The 21,562-nt window shown below is 42.6% G+C and overlaps 1 protein-coding gene across 14 annotated transcripts in view; it reads right to left on the minus strand.

The window, feature by feature from the left end:
• The window catches only part of FNDC3B (fibronectin type III domain containing 3B), a 363,980-nt gene that overhangs the window by 95,833 nt on the left and 246,585 nt on the right, over positions 1 to 21,562 (minus strand). For all 14 annotated transcript variants that reach the window (XR_005584676.1, XM_039488529.1, XM_039488540.1 and 11 more), the window contains 2 exons: positions 15,109 to 15,247; positions 13,871 to 13,924 (listed from right to left, as the gene is read on the minus strand). Coding sequence is in view for 13 of the 14 variants with exons in the window: in XM_039488529.1 (XP_039344463.1) it covers positions 13,871 to 13,924; positions 15,109 to 15,247 (193 nt within the window). In the remaining variant the exon portion in view is untranslated. The remainder of the gene's footprint in view (positions 1 to 13,870; positions 13,925 to 15,108; positions 15,248 to 21,562) is intronic.

Raw genomic sequence — 21,562 nt, forward strand, 5'->3', positions numbered from 1 at the left:
TTCAGCTTGGCCAAAGAACTACACAGAGCCTGCAGCTACTAGTCCTTGTAGATCAGGGGTAGGTTGCTATGGCATGCAAGCTGATTTTCAGTGGCACTCACATTGCCCAGGTCCTGGCCACCGGTCTGGGGGGCTCTGCATTTTAATTTAATTTTAAATGAAGCTTCTTAAACATTTTAAAAACCTTATTTACTTCACATACAACAATAGTTTAGTTATATATTATAGACTTATAGAGAGAGACCTTCTAAAAAGGTTAAAATGTATTACTGGCACACGAAATCTTCAATTAGACTCAATAAATGTAGACTTAGCACAGCACTTCTGAAAGGTTGCCGACCCCTGTTGTAGATGCAATCTTCTGACCTGAACTACAATTTTAATCCCCATTCCAGTTCCTAATTTCCTCCCCCCGCCCCACAAAGGGGCTCTCACTCCTCATGGTCAGGAAGGTGCAACATACCAGCAATATTCTACAGAGATCAGCAGGGGTCCAACCTTTGGCTCAGCTCTCTCAGCTAAGGCTTCTCCCATTACAGAGGAATATTTGGGTGGTCCAAAGTTGATATAGCCAGCTCCCTTTAGAATAAGTGGCATGTCACGGATAGGAAGGGTGATTATTAGGGATGGGAGAGGTGACGCAGGGCAGACAGCATACTCAGCTTCTGGAGGCATAATTTAGAGCACCTTTGAAGCTGCTCTAAGTAATGCTGGGAGTCATTTCAGGCCCCGGCCTACCCAGGCTTGGAGGAACAGCAATGGGGCATAAGAGAGACCTTTCCCCCACGCATCTTCCCTCAGCTGCATCAAGGGTAAACTCAGTGCAACTAAGAACTGAGTCTATGGTTTCCAGAAGCCCTTCCCTCCCCCATCCCCTTTTTAATGAATAACTCCCAATCCAATCCCACTCTTAAATATTTCATTCAGTGAAAGAATTGAGCTCAGCTTTACACAAATACATTTCCTCGATATCCTGGACTTTCCTATTGTAAGCAACTTTGTTTGCACATCTGGTAACAATCTTCTTGGAAATCATTTAGGTTCTGAATTTAAAGTGGACCTGAAAAAGAGACTGCTTAACCTCAAGTAATGTGATTGGTCTGTAGTGCAGTAGCTTTGAGAGGGCTTTTAGCTCTTCAGTCTAGGAAATATTAATGTAAAATTCATTGAGAATAATGTTCTGAAGCAACAGGACATGAGAGCAGAACACAGTCCCCTCTTCCAGGGAAGGAACAGTCAGGACCACCCAGAGGATTCAGGGGGCCTGGGGTCTTCGGCGGTGGGGGGCCCCCTGAATCCAGCAATTCGGCATCGGGTCCCGGAGCGGAAGGACCCCCCCGCTGTGGGTCTTTGGGGCACTTCGGCAGCGGGTCCCGGAGCGGAAGGACCCCCCTGCCGTGGGTCTTTGGGGCACTTCGGCAGCGGGTCCCAGAGCGGAAGGATCCCCCCGCCGCTGAATTGCCGCCGAAGACCCAGAGCAGAAGCAGTTCCGGGGGCCCAAGCCCTGCGAGAGTTTTCCAGGGCCCCCGGAGCGAGTGAAGGACCCTGTTCCAGGGCCCCCGAAAAACTCTCGTGGGGGCCCCTGGGAAAATTGCCCCACTTGCCCCCCCCTCTGGGCAGCCCTGGGAACAGTCATGCTATTACCCTAAAATTGACCCACAAGCAAACGTAATCCTAGTCTCTGCTATCTCTTCAAATGTGAAAGTCCCACTATACAGCTAGTTATTTTTGTCACCCTTCTCTGGGCCTTTTTAACTTTGTCTTCTATGTGGGTAAAATTCACACTGTGCAGAGGGCCAATACAACACCTGTGTGTTTCATGTACTGAATGCTGGGTAATAGCATGAGAGGCTGCCACGTTTCTAAAGCTAAACTGGCTTTTTATTAAATAGAACGATTTATAGAGATGCTGCAACTGCATCAAGCATGCAAGCCACCTGCAAACAGACTGACCTCCCGGTGCTTCCTCAAAACCCTTCCTTCCTACAAACTGTGCTCCCCTCCCTCCAAGTGCCATGCAGGTTGCACTACTATGCACCACTTAATGCTAGTTTGAGGGTTTCAATGACACCTAAGTGGTGAATAAATCCTGTGCTGGCCCATCTGCACAGGGGAGAATTTCACTCTTTTCCTTTAGACTGCAACATAGAGAAAAAAGCACAAGAGATGGAAAGGCCCGGAAAAGAAATTTCTTCCCCAGGTACCAAGCCTGAATAGATGAGTTTGGTGCAGGGGCTTCTCATGAAATCCTCCCCCAGCAAGCCAAAGCAGTAGAAGGTGCGAATGGCTGCTGTGTCTAGCTGCAGGTTCATTAGCCCTTTCCCCATTCCTTCCCTGGCCCAAGATTCAATCATTGGAGTCAGGTTTCAGAGTGGCAGCTGTGTTAGTCTGTATCAGCAAAAAGAATGAGGAGTACTTGTGGCACCTTAGAGACTAACAAATTTATCTGAGCATAAGCTTTCGTGGGCTACAGCCCACTTCATCAGATGCATGCAGTGGAAAATACAGTAGGAAGATATATACGGAGAACATGAAAAAATGGGTGTTGCCATACCAACTCTAATGAGACTGATTGATTAAGGTGGGCTATTAATGAAAGCTTATGCTCAAATAAATGTGTTAGTCTCTAAGGTGCCACAAGTACTCCTGTTCTTTTTGTCAATCATTGCAGTGTAGCCCATGCAGGGTGCTGACATCCATGTATTGGTGGAGCTTAAGCCTCTGGTACACTGCTGAGTCATACATAGAGTTCCCCAAATTGTGCCTCCCTCCCCCCACACAATGAAATTCCATCAGATTAATTATCGACTTGTCTACACTGTCAAGCTTCGGCGTAGTAAAGCAGCTTTTTGCATTCAAACTACACACTGCCAAGCCACCTTGCGCGCAGAAACTCCTCAGTTGCAGCACTGCAAAAAAACCACCTCGACGAGAGTCGTAAGGCTCAGAGGCTCCAGCGTAGACACTTGATTGCTTTCTGCACTGTAAATGGCCTCCAGAGCTGTCCCATAATGCCTCAAGGGACTGCTTATTTTGAACTTGGCTGCCCTGGAAACATGCGCCCCTCGCCTTTCAAAGCACCTTTTCTGACAGCCTTTGCACGCTGTGCTGATCTACTCTGGGACACAAAGAAAACCATTAATGTGGAATGCTTGTGCTGTTGAACACAGAGGGTGTGTGTGTGTGAGAGAGAGAGAGATTGCTGTGCAGAGAGCCCAAGAAGAGAGACAGGGGCTGATGTCAGGGTTTCCCCCTCCCTCAGGACTGGTTGCTTCCTGATGGTGTCTGAACTTACAAGACAACATGCTGAAACACACTCTGTCCCCCAAAAGACACTGTCTCTCTTAACCCCTCTATAAACACACACACACTCCCTCCCTCCCCCCTTCAGTTGAAAAGCAGCTGGCAATGTAGTAGGATGCCCATGGAACAATGGGATTGGGAAACCTGCATCATGTGATGCTGTGCCTGTACCATGAGGCATTGCAAACCCTTCCCAAAGCACTCTGCAGCCAGTTGCACAGTGGGATAGCTACCACAATGCACTGCTGTCTTTGCTAATGTGGACGTGCTCCATCATCACAAGCAGCACAATGCGGACATGCAACCACGGTTTAATTCCAGCATTTTAATAAAAGTGGTATAACTTGTGGTGCGGAAACTTTCCAAAGTAGACATACCCTATGTCTAGAGGCCTCTGCAGTTGTGGAAGAAGGGCCAGGATCTTTCCCTGGAGGCAGTGGGACCTGTAATTTTGTTAGCATCGGAGTGTCCTTTCCAAGGATTCTACAAACTGATAACACTTCTGTAACTATTGAACCAAACTACCTTAGTGTAATTGGCACTGATCCTGCAAGGATCATTAACGTACTGTATTCACCTGAAAGAAATGAAATGGCTGCACATATTTACCTTGCACAATACGTTAAATGCAACCAACTTATTCCCAGAAAGATGTTAGCAGACCTCAAATTGGCATAAGCACAGAAAGATGATTCCAGGAGAATCCTTCATATGTTTTAGTGTCAAATCTAGGTGACTGCATTTCCATAGCAAAAATAGTGGACCCAATTCTCCACTCCTTGATCCTGCACAATGTGGCAATCAAACGCTTCTATTTTGAACTGGTAGCACTTTGCACTCATCTGGCACATATGTGAATGAGTATACACAGTGCAGTGCACTGGAGAATCAGGCTCCATTTTGTCACTGCTATGGAAGCACATGAAAGGGCCTATATCACAACTCTGAACTTCAAGTTCCTGAGAACGCCCCAAGGAGAGTGTAGCACATCTAGAAAGTATGTGTCCAAAAGCTCAGAACCATCATGCAGACCTCCTGTGATGCACAGAACTTGGAGTCACATAAGGGATGTTCAACACATTGACAAACAGCCCTATCTTACTTTTATCCATACGGTACCATTCTCCATTTGCTCAAGTACTCAGTTTAGTGCACAATCTATTTACATGTTTCCCAGCTGCCCTGGTTGTAATTCTGCTACACAGCTCAGCTAAATTAAGGGAAAAACACTTTAGGATTCGTGACTCTTATCTAAACTGATGCTTATTTAAAAGATACTTATAAGCTAGAAGTAGTTTATGACATATTAAATCCTTTGACAAACATAGCTATTGGATAGAAAACATCTTGGAGAAAGGATGGTAGGTGACACTTTGCAGTTCAGGGGCAGCATGTCTCAATATGTAGGTTATACAAAATCTTTGCACCACACCCACTGTATTGAAAAAGTGCAAGTTAGAAAGTGCAGGTTATTAAGAGAAGGTCTTTCTTTTTAAGAAACACTCTTCTTCAGACTCAGATGCTTTTAATGATGATTTTTTTCTACAAACCTTTAAAAACTGTCCTGATTCTATTACATTTGATGCATTTGCAGCAGTGGTTTTTGTTCCTCTTTTTTTGTTTGAACCTCAACTTTATTTGATTTTTCTTTGATTATTAACTATTTCTCTGGCAGACAAATGCAGACCTGAATGAAAATTCTACCTTTTGCTCCCCTCACCAAAAAAACCTCTTGCGGATTGGAGTGAGCAAATGATGAGTGGATGGATTAAGGCATACAATAAGGGGAGTCCTAGCTGAAAATGAAGCAGTCATGGGAGGTTCTGACACAGCAGTATAAATGCTAATTTCTGAATTAGGAGCCAAGGGCCGTCTCCAAAGAATTCCAGCATATTATATCATGCAACTATAATTTTCATAAAGTTTGGTCAAATCTTTGCAATTCTGCAATCTGTTCCCCAACTTCCCTGCCCTCAAAACCCCTCAGCATACTGTAGATGACAATGTTCAACTTTATAATAATATAAATCTGTTCATGTATACATTTGCTGGCAGAGCTGGTATTGCACATTATGCTGACCTAGTCTGCACTTATTGGTATTTCCAATTACTCAGACTGGCTGGTATTTCAGATTCTATTGGCACTAATTGAAGAGGCTGGCTGATATTTCTAATGATCCTGGCATTAATAGCCTGGAAATAGTCCTTTTTATGAGATTTATGAAAGCTTTAATGCCGGCATAATTTTGGAGAAGAACAGACAAGCTGGCACTGGCTGCTGCCCAGGAGTTGTACAATCTTCCCAGAATCCCCCTCTCATCCTTCAAATATTCAGCTTCTAAGTTTTAATCTTATAAAGTTTCATAAATTGCTTTGAACACACCTCATCATTTCCTCAAACACATAGCACAGAGGGATGAAAGACATGGACAGCAGCCCGTGACATGTTCACTACTGCTTCTTTCTCCAGTCCTAAATTCCAGGATGCTCAATTCCGCTCCTGATCTTTCCAATGCTAAGTATCCGCTGCAGTGAGAGTCAGAGCCTGCTCCATGAAACTGGATCAATGCAGCTCCACCAGTCTGGTAGAAGTTGCAAATTAATTATAACAGAGAGTAACTGCAACCAGCCGAGCGGATTCCAGAAGGAAATTAAAAGTTTGTGTCCATCTATATTGGAAAGGGTTTGTTTTTTTTTAATAAAAAGGCAAGAATGCCTTTGTTTTGTATTATTAATCTCAGCATAATGATTAGGGGTTTAGAGAGGGTCCCATATGAGGAAAGATTAAAGAGGCCAGGACTCTTCAGTTTGGAAAAGAGAAGACTAAGGGGGGACATGATAGAGGTATATAAAATCATGAGTGATGTTGAGAAAGTGGATAAGGAAAAGTTATTTACTTATTCCCATAATACAAGAACTAGGGGTCACCAAATGAAATTAATAGGCAGCAGGTTTAAAACAAATAAAAGGAAGTTCTTCTTCACGCAGCGCACAGTCAACGTGTGGAACTCCTTACCTGAGGAGGTTGTGAAGGCTAGGACTATAACAATGTTTAAAAGGGGACTGGATAAATTCATGGTGGCTAAGTCCATAAATGGCTATTAGCCAGGATGGGTAAGAATGGTGTCCCTAGCCTCTGTTCGTCAGAGGATGGAGATGGATGGCAGGAGAGAGATCACTTGATCATTGCCTGTTAGGTTCACTCCCTCAGGGGCACCTGGCATTGGCCACTGTCGGTAGACAGATACTGGGCTAGATGGACCTTTGGTCTGACCCGGTACGGCCTTTCTTATGTTCTTATGTTCTTAGCCCAATCATCGTTTACCATAGGTTTAAGTCCAGGGGTGGGCAAACTTTTTGGCCCAAGGGCCACATTTGGGTATGGAAATTGTGTGGCGGGTCATGAATGCTCACGAAATTGGGGTTGGGGTGTGGGAGGGGGTGAGGGCTCCAGCTGTGGGTGCAGGCTCTGGGGTGGGGCCAGAAACGAGGAGTTCAGGGTGTGGGAGGAGATTCCAGGCTGGGGCAATGGGGTACGGGGGAGGGGGGTTGGGTGAGGGCTCCAGCTGGGGATGCGGCTGGGGATGAGGGGTTTGGAGTGTAAGAGTCTGCTCCAGGCTGGGAACAAGGGGTTAGGAGGGCTGGGGCAGGGGGTTGGGGTATAATAATAAAAAATAATAATTGGAGATATACCAATCTCCTAGAACTGGAAGGGACCTTGAAAGGTCATTGAGTCCAGCCCCCTGCCTTCACTAGCAGGACCAAGTACTGATTTTGCCCCAGATCCCTAAGTGGCCCCCTCAAGGATGGAACTCACAACCCTGGGTTTAGCAGGCCAATGCTCAAACCACTGAGCTATCCCTCCCCCCAAAAAAATTTAAGCAAGGACTAATCCCCAGACAGATTTTTACCCCAGTTTCCTAAATGGCCCCCTCAAGGATTGAACTCACAACCCTGGGAGTAACGTATCTCTGCAAAGGTTATGGTTTACTGAATCTATTCATCCTATTTGTACACATATATAATTTTTGTACTTGAAGTTATGAATATTAGCTGTATACTTGCTTGATTTCTAAGTAAGCTTTATGAGGCATTTGGTCAGCTTCTTTAGAAAGGAATTTGCAAGGTTAAGCGCCCAATCAAGAAGCACTTGGGGAACAATGCATCTTGGAATGCTCCAATCCACGTAAGAAGTCTTCCTGGAGACATACAAGATACCATGTGGGCAATGGCTTCTGCCTGTAAAAACTGTGAGTCATGCATGGACATGTGACTTGCCCAGGTGACTCCAGAACTCCATCTTGGAGCTGGACTTTGCATAGGCGAGAGGAGGGGGTCTCTACCCACAAGAGAAAGTCTATTTAAGCCCGTGGGAGACCCCCTCCGTTGGTTTTCAGCTGGCTATAGAGAGAGCCTCTCCACCCCAAGGATATCTGAAAGAAACTGGAACAAAGGACAATAACCATAGGGGGTGTGAGTGATTGCTGGACCCAGACTAAAAGGAGACTTGTCTGTAAAAGGAAGCTTACCGGTGAGGTTTTTATCTGTACTCGGCTGTTAGACTTAGATTTGCGTGTTTTATTTCATTTTACTTGGTAATTCACTTTGTTCTGTCTGTTACTACTTGGAATCACTTAAATCCTACTTTCTGTATTTAATTAAATCACTTTTTACTCATTAATTAACGCAGAGTTAATTACTTAATTACTTATTAATTAACCGAGGGGGGGGGAACAGCTGTGCATATCTATCAGTAAAAGCAGCAAAGAGTCCCATGGAACCTTATATACTAACAGACTTATAGACTACGTCTGTTAGTCTATAAGGTGCCACAGGACTCTTTGCTGCTTTTACAGATCCAGACTAACGTGGCTTCCCTTCTGATACATATGAGTTTACCCTGTATAAGCGTTATACAGGGTAAAATGGATTTATTTGGGTTTAGACCCCACTGGGAGTTGGGCACCTGAGTGTTAAAGATAAGAACACTTCTGTAAGCTGCTTTCAGTCAAGCCCACAGGTGTTAGGGAACGTGATTCAGACCTGGGTCTGGATTTGCAGCAGGCAGGGCACTGAAGTCCTAAGCTGCCAGGGCAGGAAAGCAGGGGCAGAAGTAGTCTTGGCACATCAGTTGGCACCTCCCAAGGGGGTTTCTGTGATCAAACCCATCACAGTATTCTGGCCTTGACCGACGGGTTTGGAGGGTGGGAGGGGGAATCAGGACTGGGGCAGGGGTGCAGGCTCTGGGCAGCATTTACCTCAAGTGGCTCTTGGAAGCAGTGGCATGTCCCCCACTCCAACTCCTACGCGGAGGCGCGGCCAGGCAGCTCTGCTGCATGCTGCCCCATCTGCAGGCGCTTCCCATGCAGCTCCCATTGACATGGTTCCCGGCCAATGGGAGCTGTGGGGCCGGCGCTTTGGGTGGGAGCAGCATGTGGACCGAAGCACCCTGGCTGTCCCTACATGTCAGAGTCAGAGTGGGGACATGCCACTACTTCTGGGAGCCGCGCGGAGCAGGCCCCGACCCTGCTCCCTGGCTGGAGCGCCAGACCGGGGCAAGCCCCAGACCCCGCTCCGCAGCGGGAGCTTGATGGCCGGATTAAAATGGCTGATGGGCCGTAGTTTGCCCACCCCTGGTTTAGTCAGTGTCTGTTCAAAAAGGGGATTAGGGAAAATCTGAGCCACAGGGAGGAGTTTTCACGAATGGCTAGTTCATTGCCATGCTTACTATAGCTGACCTCATATCACAGGGAGCCCAGCTAGAATTCAGAAGTTCTCTGGAATCCCATCTGAATTCCAAAAGAGTTGAAAAGAGGGCCCAGTTCTGATCCTCTCAAAGGGGAGGATCTATTAAGCAGGCATGGGTATATAGCAGTAGGCACTGAGTTGGAGCAGTACTTCGTAAGATGCACAGATTTTATTGTTAAAAACCAGTCACTATTAAACCTTCAGTTATTTTAGGGAAACCATTTTTACTAGTCAAATTCTGAAACCTTTATGGGTCTGGGAGCTCAGTAGGAAAAAGAAAATAAAGGTGCCACTCTAATCTTTGTCATTCTTTACAATTTTCAAATTCTACTAACTGAACAAGCAAACCAACAAACATTAAAGCCAGCCTAATCCAAATAGGAAAAAAGAAAAAAAAAAAATTCCTAATCTGGATTGCAGTGTTGTTATGTTGATGTTCTTAGTCTTTAGTTTCTTCTTATCATATTAGTAGCAGACCCTGCAGCTGAGGAAAGCCTTCAAATCCCTCATTTGGGGGAAAGAAGAAGAAAGCAGGATAAAACTGGCATATAGAAATATTGACGAAAGTAATAACGCTCCTGCTATATGAATAGGATGCGACACCCCTTGACTTCAACTACCTGAGAGCACAACTCAGTGAGTCTGACCACCTTTCTAGCAAGAAAGCAATATCTGCAATTCCACTAAAGTAACAAATGCCAGTTTATTTGTGCTGTGATCTAAAACTGGTGATCCCAAAGGGTTAGTGAGGATTTTGGAAATCCCCACAAGATGATGCAGGAAACCAGATAATAAAAAACACACCCCTCTAGGTCAATTCAGGTCTCTTCGTCTAATAAAACCTGTATCCCTTGAGAAGAAACAGTTTTAGAAGAGAATATTGACCCTATATCTCTTACACAGGCTCTCAGGTACCACTGTCATGTGCCTGGTACAGATAAAAACTGTTCAGAATCCAAGCTGGATCCTAGTCCCAAATCGCCCACGTATGTGAAGCATTAGGCTGCACAACTGGGCCTTCTGGATAGTAACTGCCACATTTATTCTCTGTCCTACTGAGAAAATAAAATGATAATGCACAGTAGAGGTAATGATCTGCTCTTTTTGGAAGACAAGACAATCTGACTGAATGTTCTTTGGATAGCTACTTGAGCCACTTCAGGAGAGCCTGGGAATGTGGTATGTACACCCCACACGAGGGCAGTTCTGTAGTCCCGTGTGCTATGTGTTCGTGTGCTATGTCCTGATGAAGTGCTAACGAGACCAGCTGAAATCTTTAAATAAACACAAGCCTGGAAGTGTCAGTGACTGTGGCCATCAATGGATTTAAAGTGCAGTCCTCTTGCTGCATTTTAGGGTACTGCCTAGTCCCCTGACTGGCCAGTGCTATATCCTTCCTGCAGCAACAGTTTATTTTTAAATTTGAAAATGGTGCTATCTGCATTCCTGGAAGCATTTTAAATGCTCACAATCTAACTGAAGACAGCCTGTAAAACAATAAGGTTTTGCTTCAGACAGAGTTTAACATTAGACACACTCCAAGGTTTGAAACATACCACAGAGTGATAGCACCTGTTACTGGTTGCTGCTATAAAGTGATAATAGGCTGCTAAAAAAAACCCATCATTAATGTGAATAGATTGCATGCTTTGTTCAGAAGTGGTTCTGTGGCAGTCCCATGCTTTTTCCAGGGGGAATGTGTCAGTTTGCATGACTTTTGGCCCCGTGCCTTCCCTTGATCAGTTTTATTGCTCTCTGGTTCTCACAATGCTGATTTTGTTTCTGTAGCGTGAAGCTTTACTCTTCCAGGAGTAGGTCTGATAATCTGTATTGCAGTTCCCATGTTCAGAGGGCTTTTCACAGGGAACTCTCACACCATCCCTCATTATGAAGGGGCGTAATTTTTTGAAGGCAGATTATCAAATAAATACAATTAGAAAGCCACCCTGAGAATGGTAGATTTCTCATTTTCCATTCATGCACAGTTCCTTCTGCTTACAGACACAATTTAATTTCCTTCTCATCACTGATTTTCCTGTGTTTATATTTTATTCTGTACCCTGTAGCTAATGAATATTGCTCTAGCTGAGACCTGGCTAAGCCTTTGCTGTTTCCTGGCAAGTGTTCTCCTCTTCCCCTATTTGTGTCTTGATTTCACTGAGATACAGTACAGCATTGTAACAGAAAGTCTGTGCTTTCCCCTACATGCATTTGGCATAACTACATGAGAGGGTATAGAATACTGAGTGTGCACTCTGCTACGTACTTGGATGCTATAACTCGTATAGTGAAATATGAACGCAAGTATACAGAGACATCAGTGAAATGTCAAACGAAGGAATCAATGCCTTGCCTTCCGGAATACATTTCTTTCAGATGGAAAAACAAGTTCCTGCAGAGACAACTGTCCTCTTGCACATCACCTCCTGTACTTTGGACCATAATCTATTTTCAGGTCACACATCAATTCAGCAGTCCATTTCTGTCTGCTAATATTATTTTTTCGACCAAAATACTTCTGTGTATGCATTGCTATCTGACCACTAGAGTATTGCAACAGCCATCTTGTTTGCTCCCCACTTTCAGTAGCTCTATATTTTAATCCACTCAGAGTCATGTCAAATCATTATGAGGCATGCCAACTTATTGTGTCCATTATTCTCTCTCATCTTCACTGGCTGAGGATCCATTCATGGATCCAACTGCAATGTTATTACTAGGAAAGAAACGTAATCTAGTAGCTAGACCAGGGGTAGGCAACCTATGGCATGCGTGCCGAAGGCGGCACGTGAGCTGATTTTCAGTGGCACTCACACTACCCGGGTCCTGGCCACCAGTCTGGGGGGCTCTGCATTTTAATTTAATTTTAAATGAAGCTTTTAAAACATTTTAAAAACCTTATTTCCTTTACATACAACAATAGCTTAGTTATATATTATAGACTATAGAAAGAGACCTTCTAAAAATGTTAAAATGTATTACTGGTGAGCAAAACCTTAAATTAGAGTGAATAAATGAAGACTTGGCACACCACTTCTGAGAGGTTGCCGACCCCTGAGCTAGACCAAAGGTCTAGGAGCCAGGACTTAGCTGAAACACTGTGTTGCCGGGGCAAATTACTTGAGACTCTCTGTACCTTAACTTACACTTCTGCAGAAGAGTAGTAGTACTACATCTCTTTAAAAGATAAAAATGCTATTTAAATGCAAAGTATTATTATTATTCTTGGTTAAAACCCTTTCTATGTTATTATTTAAGAGCTCTGTAACAGTGAGAATGTTTCCATTGTCCTCTGTGGGCTCTGGATCAGGCTCTAAGGCAGATGATAGAAACTTACACCCTAACCAGGTATTCACATTCTATTATTGGTATGCTATCAGTTTCCACTCTCTTGCATTCTCTTTTTGCATTTTAGAAATAGCCCATATTTTCACACTTCACCCTGGTTTGGTGATATGCTCCCACTGAAATTAAGAGTTTTGCATGAGAAAGGATGGCAGTATTTGGATCTGGTTGCAGAAGGTATGATGTCTTGCAGGACTTATGTCTCTGATTATCCTGGCCTAGATCTTTTTGGTTCTCCTGACTCGTTTTCTGCTTTATTCTCAGTTTCATTTTCTGCTTTGCCTTCCCTGGATTATGATGCATGAATTTGTGTATGATGCTGAACAAGTAATAGATGAGAATAATAAATGGAAGGATTTTTCCCCCCCACTGAACTCTTCTCCAGCTTGCCTTTTTTAAAATGGTCACTAACCTTTCCTTACATTGTGCACTGTGGGCAGCGAGCCATTCTGCAGCTATTGTTTAATTTCTTTAGTTCAGTGGGTTTCTCTTCATGCAGGGACACTTGCTGTGATACTGCACAGAATGAATGTTTGCACAGTGTGTGCTTTCAGATGTCAGATGTAGTATAATGATCTGGAAATATGTCAGTAGCACAGCAGTTGAAGACTGCTCACAAAATAATATCCTTCTATAAGGCAGGTAGATGTGTTTCACACAGCATAACTAAACCCAGACTGCCCATTCCTGCTTTTGGCACCTGATTTCATGCTGGCCCAAAGCCTGGAAGCCCCTCTGTGACCCCACTATGATTCTGTCCTCACGTCCGTAAAGTCTCCTTTCAATACACACTTCTTCCATGAAGATTATATTCCCTAGACCTGCCCTCGGAAAAGTGGTGCTAAAATATTACTGGCATAATGGAAGAAAACAAGAGGCACGCTCAACAATTCTGTTCCGTCACCTGCTTTTTTCACTCCCTGCCGCCCCACAGCTATATTGTCTACTTAAAATGTAAGTTCTTTGGGACACAGACCTCATCTTTTTTTATCGTCTCTGTAAAGCAACCAATAGTGTGTTCACTATATAAATGACACTATTAATTTGAAGTCAATAGGAATTTTCTATGAGAAAGAACTGCAGGATCAGATCCTAAGCTCTTTGGGGCAGGGGCTGTATTTTTGTTGTGTGTCTGAACATCGCCTAGCAGAGGGGGGTCCTGGTCCGTGACGAGGGCTCCTAGACACTACTGCATTGTAAATAAATGAATTAATAAACTCATTGCACCAAACACCTGATCCCCCCAAAAATGAACGTCTAAGGTGCGAAATCAAAAAGCTGTACATAAGAACATGTATGGAAAACCAACTTCTCCATCTTTCCTCTCTGTTGAATGCCATCAGGAATTCATTTTCCTATGGTTTGGTTCTCCAAAGTTTAATTCTTTTTCTTTACCCAGCACATCCATCAAATCAGAATGTTATTTAATAAGTCATTTCATTTTTTAATACTTCTGTAACTAGTTACCACTTACTTCATCCCATTCTAACAGGTAGCTGGTGATTTTTGAACCGTTGTCAATGGGTGCCTATAAACAAAAAAAAAAAAAAATGAGATCTTGGAAAGAAGTTTACAAACACATTTCCTTCCCCCAGCCAAATGGCTACGTTTTAAAATGAAATCAGAGCTCTTGTTTTGCACACAGCTTGGCAAACATTTTAGTGTGTAATAAGAAGAGGATGAAAGTAATTAAATATATTTTTAAAAGTCAGTCATTTTAGTGTTTGTGAAAGGTACTACATTGAGAGACCGCAAATATGTCGTCTTTAAAAAACCAAAAAACAAACCTGCAGCATGAGCAACACCAATGCAAGCGGTCATATTATCTGGCCATTATGCCTCACCTGGAGGGACCAGATCTCGGGGTTTGAGGGCTGTCCAGACGCCACATTCTATTTAATCATTGAGAATGGCAACAGAGCGCTCAATAGTGCCACCTGTCTACCAGGAAGTGAACTGATACTGGCAAAATTATGGATAGGCTTGGAAGAATTAGATTTTTATTGCTAAATTTTGGCAAATGCCGATTTCACTCTACACACACACAAACAGACAAAAATATTTCCATGGAAAATAATCAAAATATACAGATCAGCAAAGTAAGAAAAACGCTGCTTGAGAACTTATTAGACTTTGATTTAAGGATATTTACTTTGTATATTTTGACGTGATGTTGACAATTTGTATTTTAACAATTATATAGTTTTTACTTTTTGCATCTCAACATGTACTGTCATTAAATAATTATTGTCTGGTCCTCCCCACCCCTTCCCCAATTTCGTTCAACTGTGAACACTTAAATCAATAAAAATAAAAAATGCTTAAAAATAAACATTGATAATGTACACCAAAATTATAAAAAAAGAAAAAGAAAAATTGAATTCTGCCAACCCTAATTATAAGTCATCAAACAGTCATCATATAGTAACAAAATTCCATCACTAGTCAACAAAGTTTGGATTTACAACTGGCAAAAGGTTTCAAACCTTTTTCCCAAGCCTCTAATACATGCAGTTCCCCAATATATGTAATTTTTTATTATTATTTTAGGATATCTCAAACAACACAATGAAATATTTTAAAACACATCATAATTCCCTCAGTGGAAACCAATAGTATCACAGCACTAAATAATTTAAAATGGTTTCACTGATTATAGGTAACTGTATTTCACTTTGTTTTTCTAGGTTTCAGATACTTTATGTTACTCACCTTCCACTGTAAGGTTAGTGAACTTTTGGTCCTGTGTGAGGATTTGGGTGGAAAAGGACATTCTGGAGCACAGCTGTGAGTGGTGAAGCTAATTGGCTCTGAACAGGATCCCTTTACTGAATTGTACACTGCATAGACCCTGAAAATGAACATGTATGAATTTATGAATTTGCTGACAATTAAAAAAGGAGCTTTTCATTTTCTCAACCACAGCATTTTACTAGCAAAGCATTCATACTGCCAAATGCTCATGATTTTTCACATCCCAGCTCTCCCTTGTATATGTTATTCGGTATGAATGTTCAAAATAATTCACATCAGAAGGTACGTATTATAGTGCTAGTCTAAATACTTCCACAAACTAATCATTTCCTTCCGCTGGTGGAAGTTTCTGCCACCATTTTTCTTGACTACTTCAAATGTTTGGCCCACTATGCTAGAATCTTCTTGAGGATATAGCAAGAGAAGGGTCAGAAACATGGGGTGAACTTTATTAACCCATTCGCTGCTGAACTAGCATTCAACTCTCATTCAGCTGTGTTAATTTAAGTGGAGTATCCATATGAATGAGCAGTTTGCTTCATAAAGCTGGTTGTCAGTCGAGTTTGTAGAACCTGGACTAATATGCATTGAGACTGGGTTCAAGATTTGCTGTGTTTTGTGTACTCAGGAGGAGGAAGTTTATACAGTGGTCAAATACGTTTCCTTCAAACAAGCTACAACCAAGATGCTGCTACTATAAGGTGGGTGCAAAACTGGCTGGAAAGGCATAATGAGGGATCAGTTCTGGGTCCGGTTCTGGTCAATATCTTCATCCATGATTTAGTTAATGGCATAGAGAGTTTGTGGGCGATCCCAATCTGGGAAGGGTTGAAGTGCTTTGGAGGATAGGATTAAAATTAAAAATGATCCGAACAAACTGGAGAAATGGCCTGAGGTAAATAGGATGAAATTGGATAAGGACAAATGGAAAGTACCCCACTTAGGAACAAACAATCAGTTGCACACATACAAAATGGTAAATGATTGCCCAGTAAGGAGTGTTGCACAAAGAGATCTGGAGGTTATAGTGGATCACAAACTAAATATGAGTCAACAGTGTAACACTGTTGCAAAAAAAGCAAACATCATTCTGGGATGTATTAGCAGGAGTGTTGTAAGCAAGACACGAGAAGTAATTTTTCCACTCTGGTTCATGATAAGGCCTGAGCTGGGGCACTGTGTCCAGTTGTGGACGCCACATTTTAGGAAAGATACCAATCTTTCAAAGAGATTCCAAAGGAGAGTAACAAAAATGATCAAAGGTCTAGAAAACATGACCTATGAGGAAAGATTGAAAAAATTGGGTTTGTTTAGTCTGGAGAAGAGAAGACTGATGGGGGACATGATAACAGATTTCAAGTACATAAAAAGTTATTACAAGGAGTGAAAAATTGTTCTTTTTAACCTCTGAGGATAGGACAAGAAGCCTGACCTTAAATTGCAGCAAGGGAGGGTTAGGTTGGACATTAGGAAAAAACTTCCTGTCAGGATAGTTAAGCACTGGAACAATTGTCTAGTGAGGTTATGAAGTCTCCATCTTTGGAGGTTTTTAAGAACAGGTTAGACAAACCTGTCAGGAATAGTCTAGTAATCACTTAGTTCTGCCTTCAGTGCAAGGGACCGGACTAAGTGACCTATTGAGGCCCATTCCAGTCCTACACTTCCATGATCATTAGCCCAGACATTCCTCTAACCACAGTTGGCATCGCTTCCTCTTCAACACCAACCCAGAGGACCCCCCTCACTCCCAACTTGTTTTCCCTTCGTCAGGTAGAAAAAAGTGAACTGTGCGCTAGTAACTCTCCCATTTCTCCTGGACCTTCGAGGGTGTCACAGGTGCCTGCTCACTTCATCTTTTGCCTTTGTGGATCCACCTGCCCACCAAAATCACAAGAGTCTTCTAGAAGTACCAGAGTGTAACCTGACATTCCATAAAAGTGAGACTAAACCTTTTCTCTCTTACTGCAGGTGTCTAGGAGTCCTCTAAAGGTTCCCTAGCTATTTTGCTAGATTGTTGAGCATTACTTTCCTCACAGGTTTAGTGCTGAGCTTGAGGGGCATCCTAGTTTCTGCAGACAGCGTGTATATGTGTGTGCCCACAAACAGATGGTATTGCGACATACCTCAATAAAACTAGGATCTACTTAGAACTCCAAAAACAAAAGATGTGGCACTGCTAGCTTACACTTCCCAAAGTCCCAGGAGACTGTCACCAGGCCTCAGCTGAAGACACTCACTAGAGGTTGCAGGATCGATACATAAGGTGGGACAGTCCTTTGGAAGCATGCAGTTATTGAGAACAAAAACCTCCCAGCCAACCTGAAGGGGCTGGTTCTTAGAAAATCCCTTGCAGACTGAAATGAAGGGCTATTTTGTGGAACCAAATGCTACAGGTTTGCATACCTGCCTCAGTACTCAACAGGTTGAAGACTTGTCAAAATTTTTATTTAAACTTAAGACTTTTATTTTCCCATGTAGATCTTCTGTACAGCACAGCAAATTAGTCAGTTGCACAGCTTTCTGATCAGAAATTGTTCAAACTGAGTCCAGACAGTGACTTCTGGGTTGGCTTTAGCCACTGTGTATTTGAATGTGGACTTCATAAATAGGCAATTACCAAATTTGTTTTGGGTAGATAAGAGTAATTCAGCCACTGGGGGACAACAAACAAGAGCTACTTGCACTCATGAGAAATGCTTTGTAGAATTGCCTCTGGTATCTTCCAATGAGCAGCTAGGAGTCAGAACAAATGTAATTAATTGAGTCCCCACCAGGTGGCTTGATTCATTGCGTGTTTGTCTCCTGTGCATCCCTGCAACCAAGAGTCAAACCAACATCAACATGAGCTGCAGGCATAAATTCGAACTAGGTGAGTCCTAAGGGAGCCCCTTTTTAGCCAAGACAGCAAGACCTGCATTGTGGTTTCTCCTAGTTAGAAGTTGTTCTTTGCATATTGACACTCAGGACACATCTTCGCTCACTCAAACTGCTATAACAGCGCTTCAGTGTAGACGCTACCCATGCTGACAGGAGGGCTTCTCTTATAGGTGTAGATAATCCACCTCCCTGAGAGGTGGAAGCTAGGTCAATGGAAGAATTCTTCCATCGACCTAGAGCTGTCTATACCAGAGGTTAGGTAGGCATAGCTACATCTCTCAGCGATGTGGATTTTTCAGGGTCCTGACAGATGTAGCTATGCTGATGTAAATTCCCAGTGTAGACCAGTCCTTACTCCTTGGTGATTTCATGCCTGAAAGGCTACTGCCTCCATAGTGTCTAATGTTAGATTTGCAAGATCAGAGAAAGTCATGAGGAAAACTTATCTGAACCCTTACATTGGTGTTAGGAAAGTGACTCTAAATTTCAAGTGACCTGTGTTTCTGAAGTTGTAAGGCAGAATGCACCTTAAAAAAGACATAAGTGCCTTAAAAAGTCCAGTCTTCCCTATCACCCATAAGTGCTATATGATGTATATATGGGATCTCATCAAAAGATGAGGGAGGTTGCATTTGAAATGGCTGCAATAAAATATATTTCTTGAAGAAAAGTAAGATATAGGTTCATAGTGAAGCTATGTAAGAGCCTGCAGTTTTTTTGTGCCTAATACATCAGAAATTTTTTTCAAGAACAGTGTGGGAAAACGTAAAACCTTGGAAATCTGGCCAAGGTCACTGAGACCTAGGATGATCTCCATATTAAGTGCTGGTCATGCACATTTATTTATGGGCTTTACACATTTACTAGGGCTGGCCCGAAAACAAGAATTCTGTTTTGTAAAAAAATTTTAAGGTTTTTACATTTGTTTTCATCAGAATGAAATGGAGACGCTTCCAAATTTCTGATTAAAAAAGAGTGAGACCCCACATCAGAATAGCCTGTATCCCTGGGGTGGGGTGGGAGGGAAAGGGTTAAAGCATTCACCTGAGGTATGGGAGACTCAGGCTACGTCTTCACTACCCGCCGTATCGGTGGGTAGCAATCGATTTCTCAGGGATCGATATATCGCGTCTCATCTAGACATGATATATCGATCCCTGAACGCGCTCCTGTCGACTCTGGAACTCCACCAACCCGAACGGCGGTAGCGGAGTCGACATGGGGAGCCACGGACGTCGATCCCGCACCGTGAGGACGGTAGGTAATTCAATCTAAGATACTTCGACTTCAGCTAAGTTATTCACGTAGCTGAAGTTGCGTATCTTAGATCGATTTCCCCCTGTAGTGTAGACCAGCCCTCAGGATCAAGTGCCTGACTCAGAGCAGAATCTCCCACATCCCCGGTGAGTACCCTCACGACTGGGCTATTGGCTATTCTGGTGTCAATCCATCTCCCTCTCCACACCTCCAACTCCGCCCCCACCCCTCATATTGGATTTGAAAGAGTTTCCACATAAAATGTTGGTTTTAACAAATCAGCATTTTCCAGCTAAAAAAAATATTCCTGATCAGCTGATATTTACTGCTTGCAGTGCTTTAATACACAACCCCAACCTCACCAAGAAAAACACATGGAAGAAACACATTATTTGGTTTTGTAATGTTAGTTTCCTTCTCCTACTACTTTCTGTGCTGCCACTTTGGTGCCTGCCTTTCATATCTCACAGTCCTGTATTCTTCCTCAAACATAGTCACTGCAAACTGTTCACCTCTGATTTGTGATTTGACAAACTTGCAGGAGAAGCGCAGGGGAAATGTAGGTAGGCAGAACAGAAATTACCTGCACTGAAACTACTTGAAAATTGGCCTGGACACTGGTGTAAACACTCCTAATGCTGTGAAAAATTGCACGGTATGTCAATACTACTCTATTATTCTTATTACTACACTAGGTGAAGCTTGCTTTAGAAATTATGCTTAACAGCCTGCAGTAGCTATAACTTTCTTCTTGCTATTACTGTGACACACTGGCTCCTTCGCAAAGGGTCCTATCAACTCAGATCTGACAAACTCACTACACTAAACACATGCCTTCCAGGATATTTATCAATAAAGAGTAGTATGTCAGGTATCTACAGAAAGTGTGTAACTTGTCAAGATTCATAATCAGAGAGATGTAAGTATGGGAAATATTTAAGGAATGACGTAATTATATTGAAAGTATGCTTTATGGACTTGGAGTAAAAGTTAGTCACCAGGGGCCATTACAGTCTTGGTGATGTTCCTTTCAAGCATGGCAAAACATCAAAGACAAATGCAAATAATCAAAATCACCTGGAGAGTTTAAAAAAAAAAAAAAAAAGGAACGTTATAATAAACACAGGTTTGTCCTGTCTGTGAATAAAGACAAGAAACTGATATATGAGAGACACCCTCTGCATCCTTTTACTGAGGAGACATGTTGGGGAGCAGGGATGTTCTCATGAAAAACTGGATCCTAAGTTACTTTATTAGATAGGAAAAGTAACTATTAATAAAGTGTAGACACAGGTTCGCATTTTATGATTTTGTTTTTTATTGTAACCATTTGTTTCCGCCACTCTCTCTTGTTTCTAGTTAACACTCCATTCTATCTTAAATAAATCTCCTTTGGTTTCATTACAAGTGCTCTGTGTACTACAGGAGCAAAGATTTAGAGTAAAACTGGTAAGCTGGAGTACTCTGCTCCTTTGGGAGCAAGGATCTGAGATTTCTGTGAGTAGCCAGTGTCAGGGACTGGATATCACAGGGGAACGCTTCAAAGGGACTTGAGAATTGGGGTGCACCTCTTGTTAACTTGCAAGGCGAAGGCAGGGCTGACACCCAGTCACCATGGGCAAAGACTCCCTCTCGCTAGAGACACGGTAACAAAGTGACTCACAGTCCTGGGTACCTTGAGAACTATCACAATTCTCTGCTAGTTACTATGGCTGGGACACTTGTTTGGGACCCAAAAGCATGCTTCTTCCATAGATTTGGAAGGAGTTATTTACCCTCTTGCTCTTCCATTTGAAAAATAATTATAAGATATTCCTGGAACTCAGTGATGTATTTGTTTTTAAAAAGGTCTAACACCAGCCGATTGACATATGTTTGATATTTTAAATTCAGAAGCAATCTTCTGTTTATTAGGTTATGCCATTACACAGAGTAGCAGCATTGATGGGAAAAAGTGTGCCAGACTTTGTCTTTGTCTAGAAAACAGAAGGAAACAATAGACAGAAGGAGTGAAAGGAGATTTTGTTCAGGATATTGAACATAAATGAACAGGATGTGAATTTGAGGCCTGGGTTCATTAGTAAAGTCTTAAAGAAAGCCATAAAAACACGGATAATAAAACATGGTGTCAAAATATCAGTGTGTGAAACTGAAACACGTGTTAACAATGAAAAATAACTGTGCAACCAACATGTAACTCTATAATTTACGGAGAAATGGGATCTAGAAACGAATGGCTTCTGTTGGGTGTTAATTTGTCAGTTTTAAAGAAGCATAT

The sequence above is a fragment of the Mauremys reevesii genome, linkage group 9 (genome assembly GCF_016161935.1).
Source record: "Mauremys reevesii isolate NIE-2019 linkage group 9, ASM1616193v1, whole genome shotgun sequence".
Taxonomy (NCBI): Eukaryota; Metazoa; Chordata; order Testudines; family Geoemydidae; genus Mauremys; species Mauremys reevesii.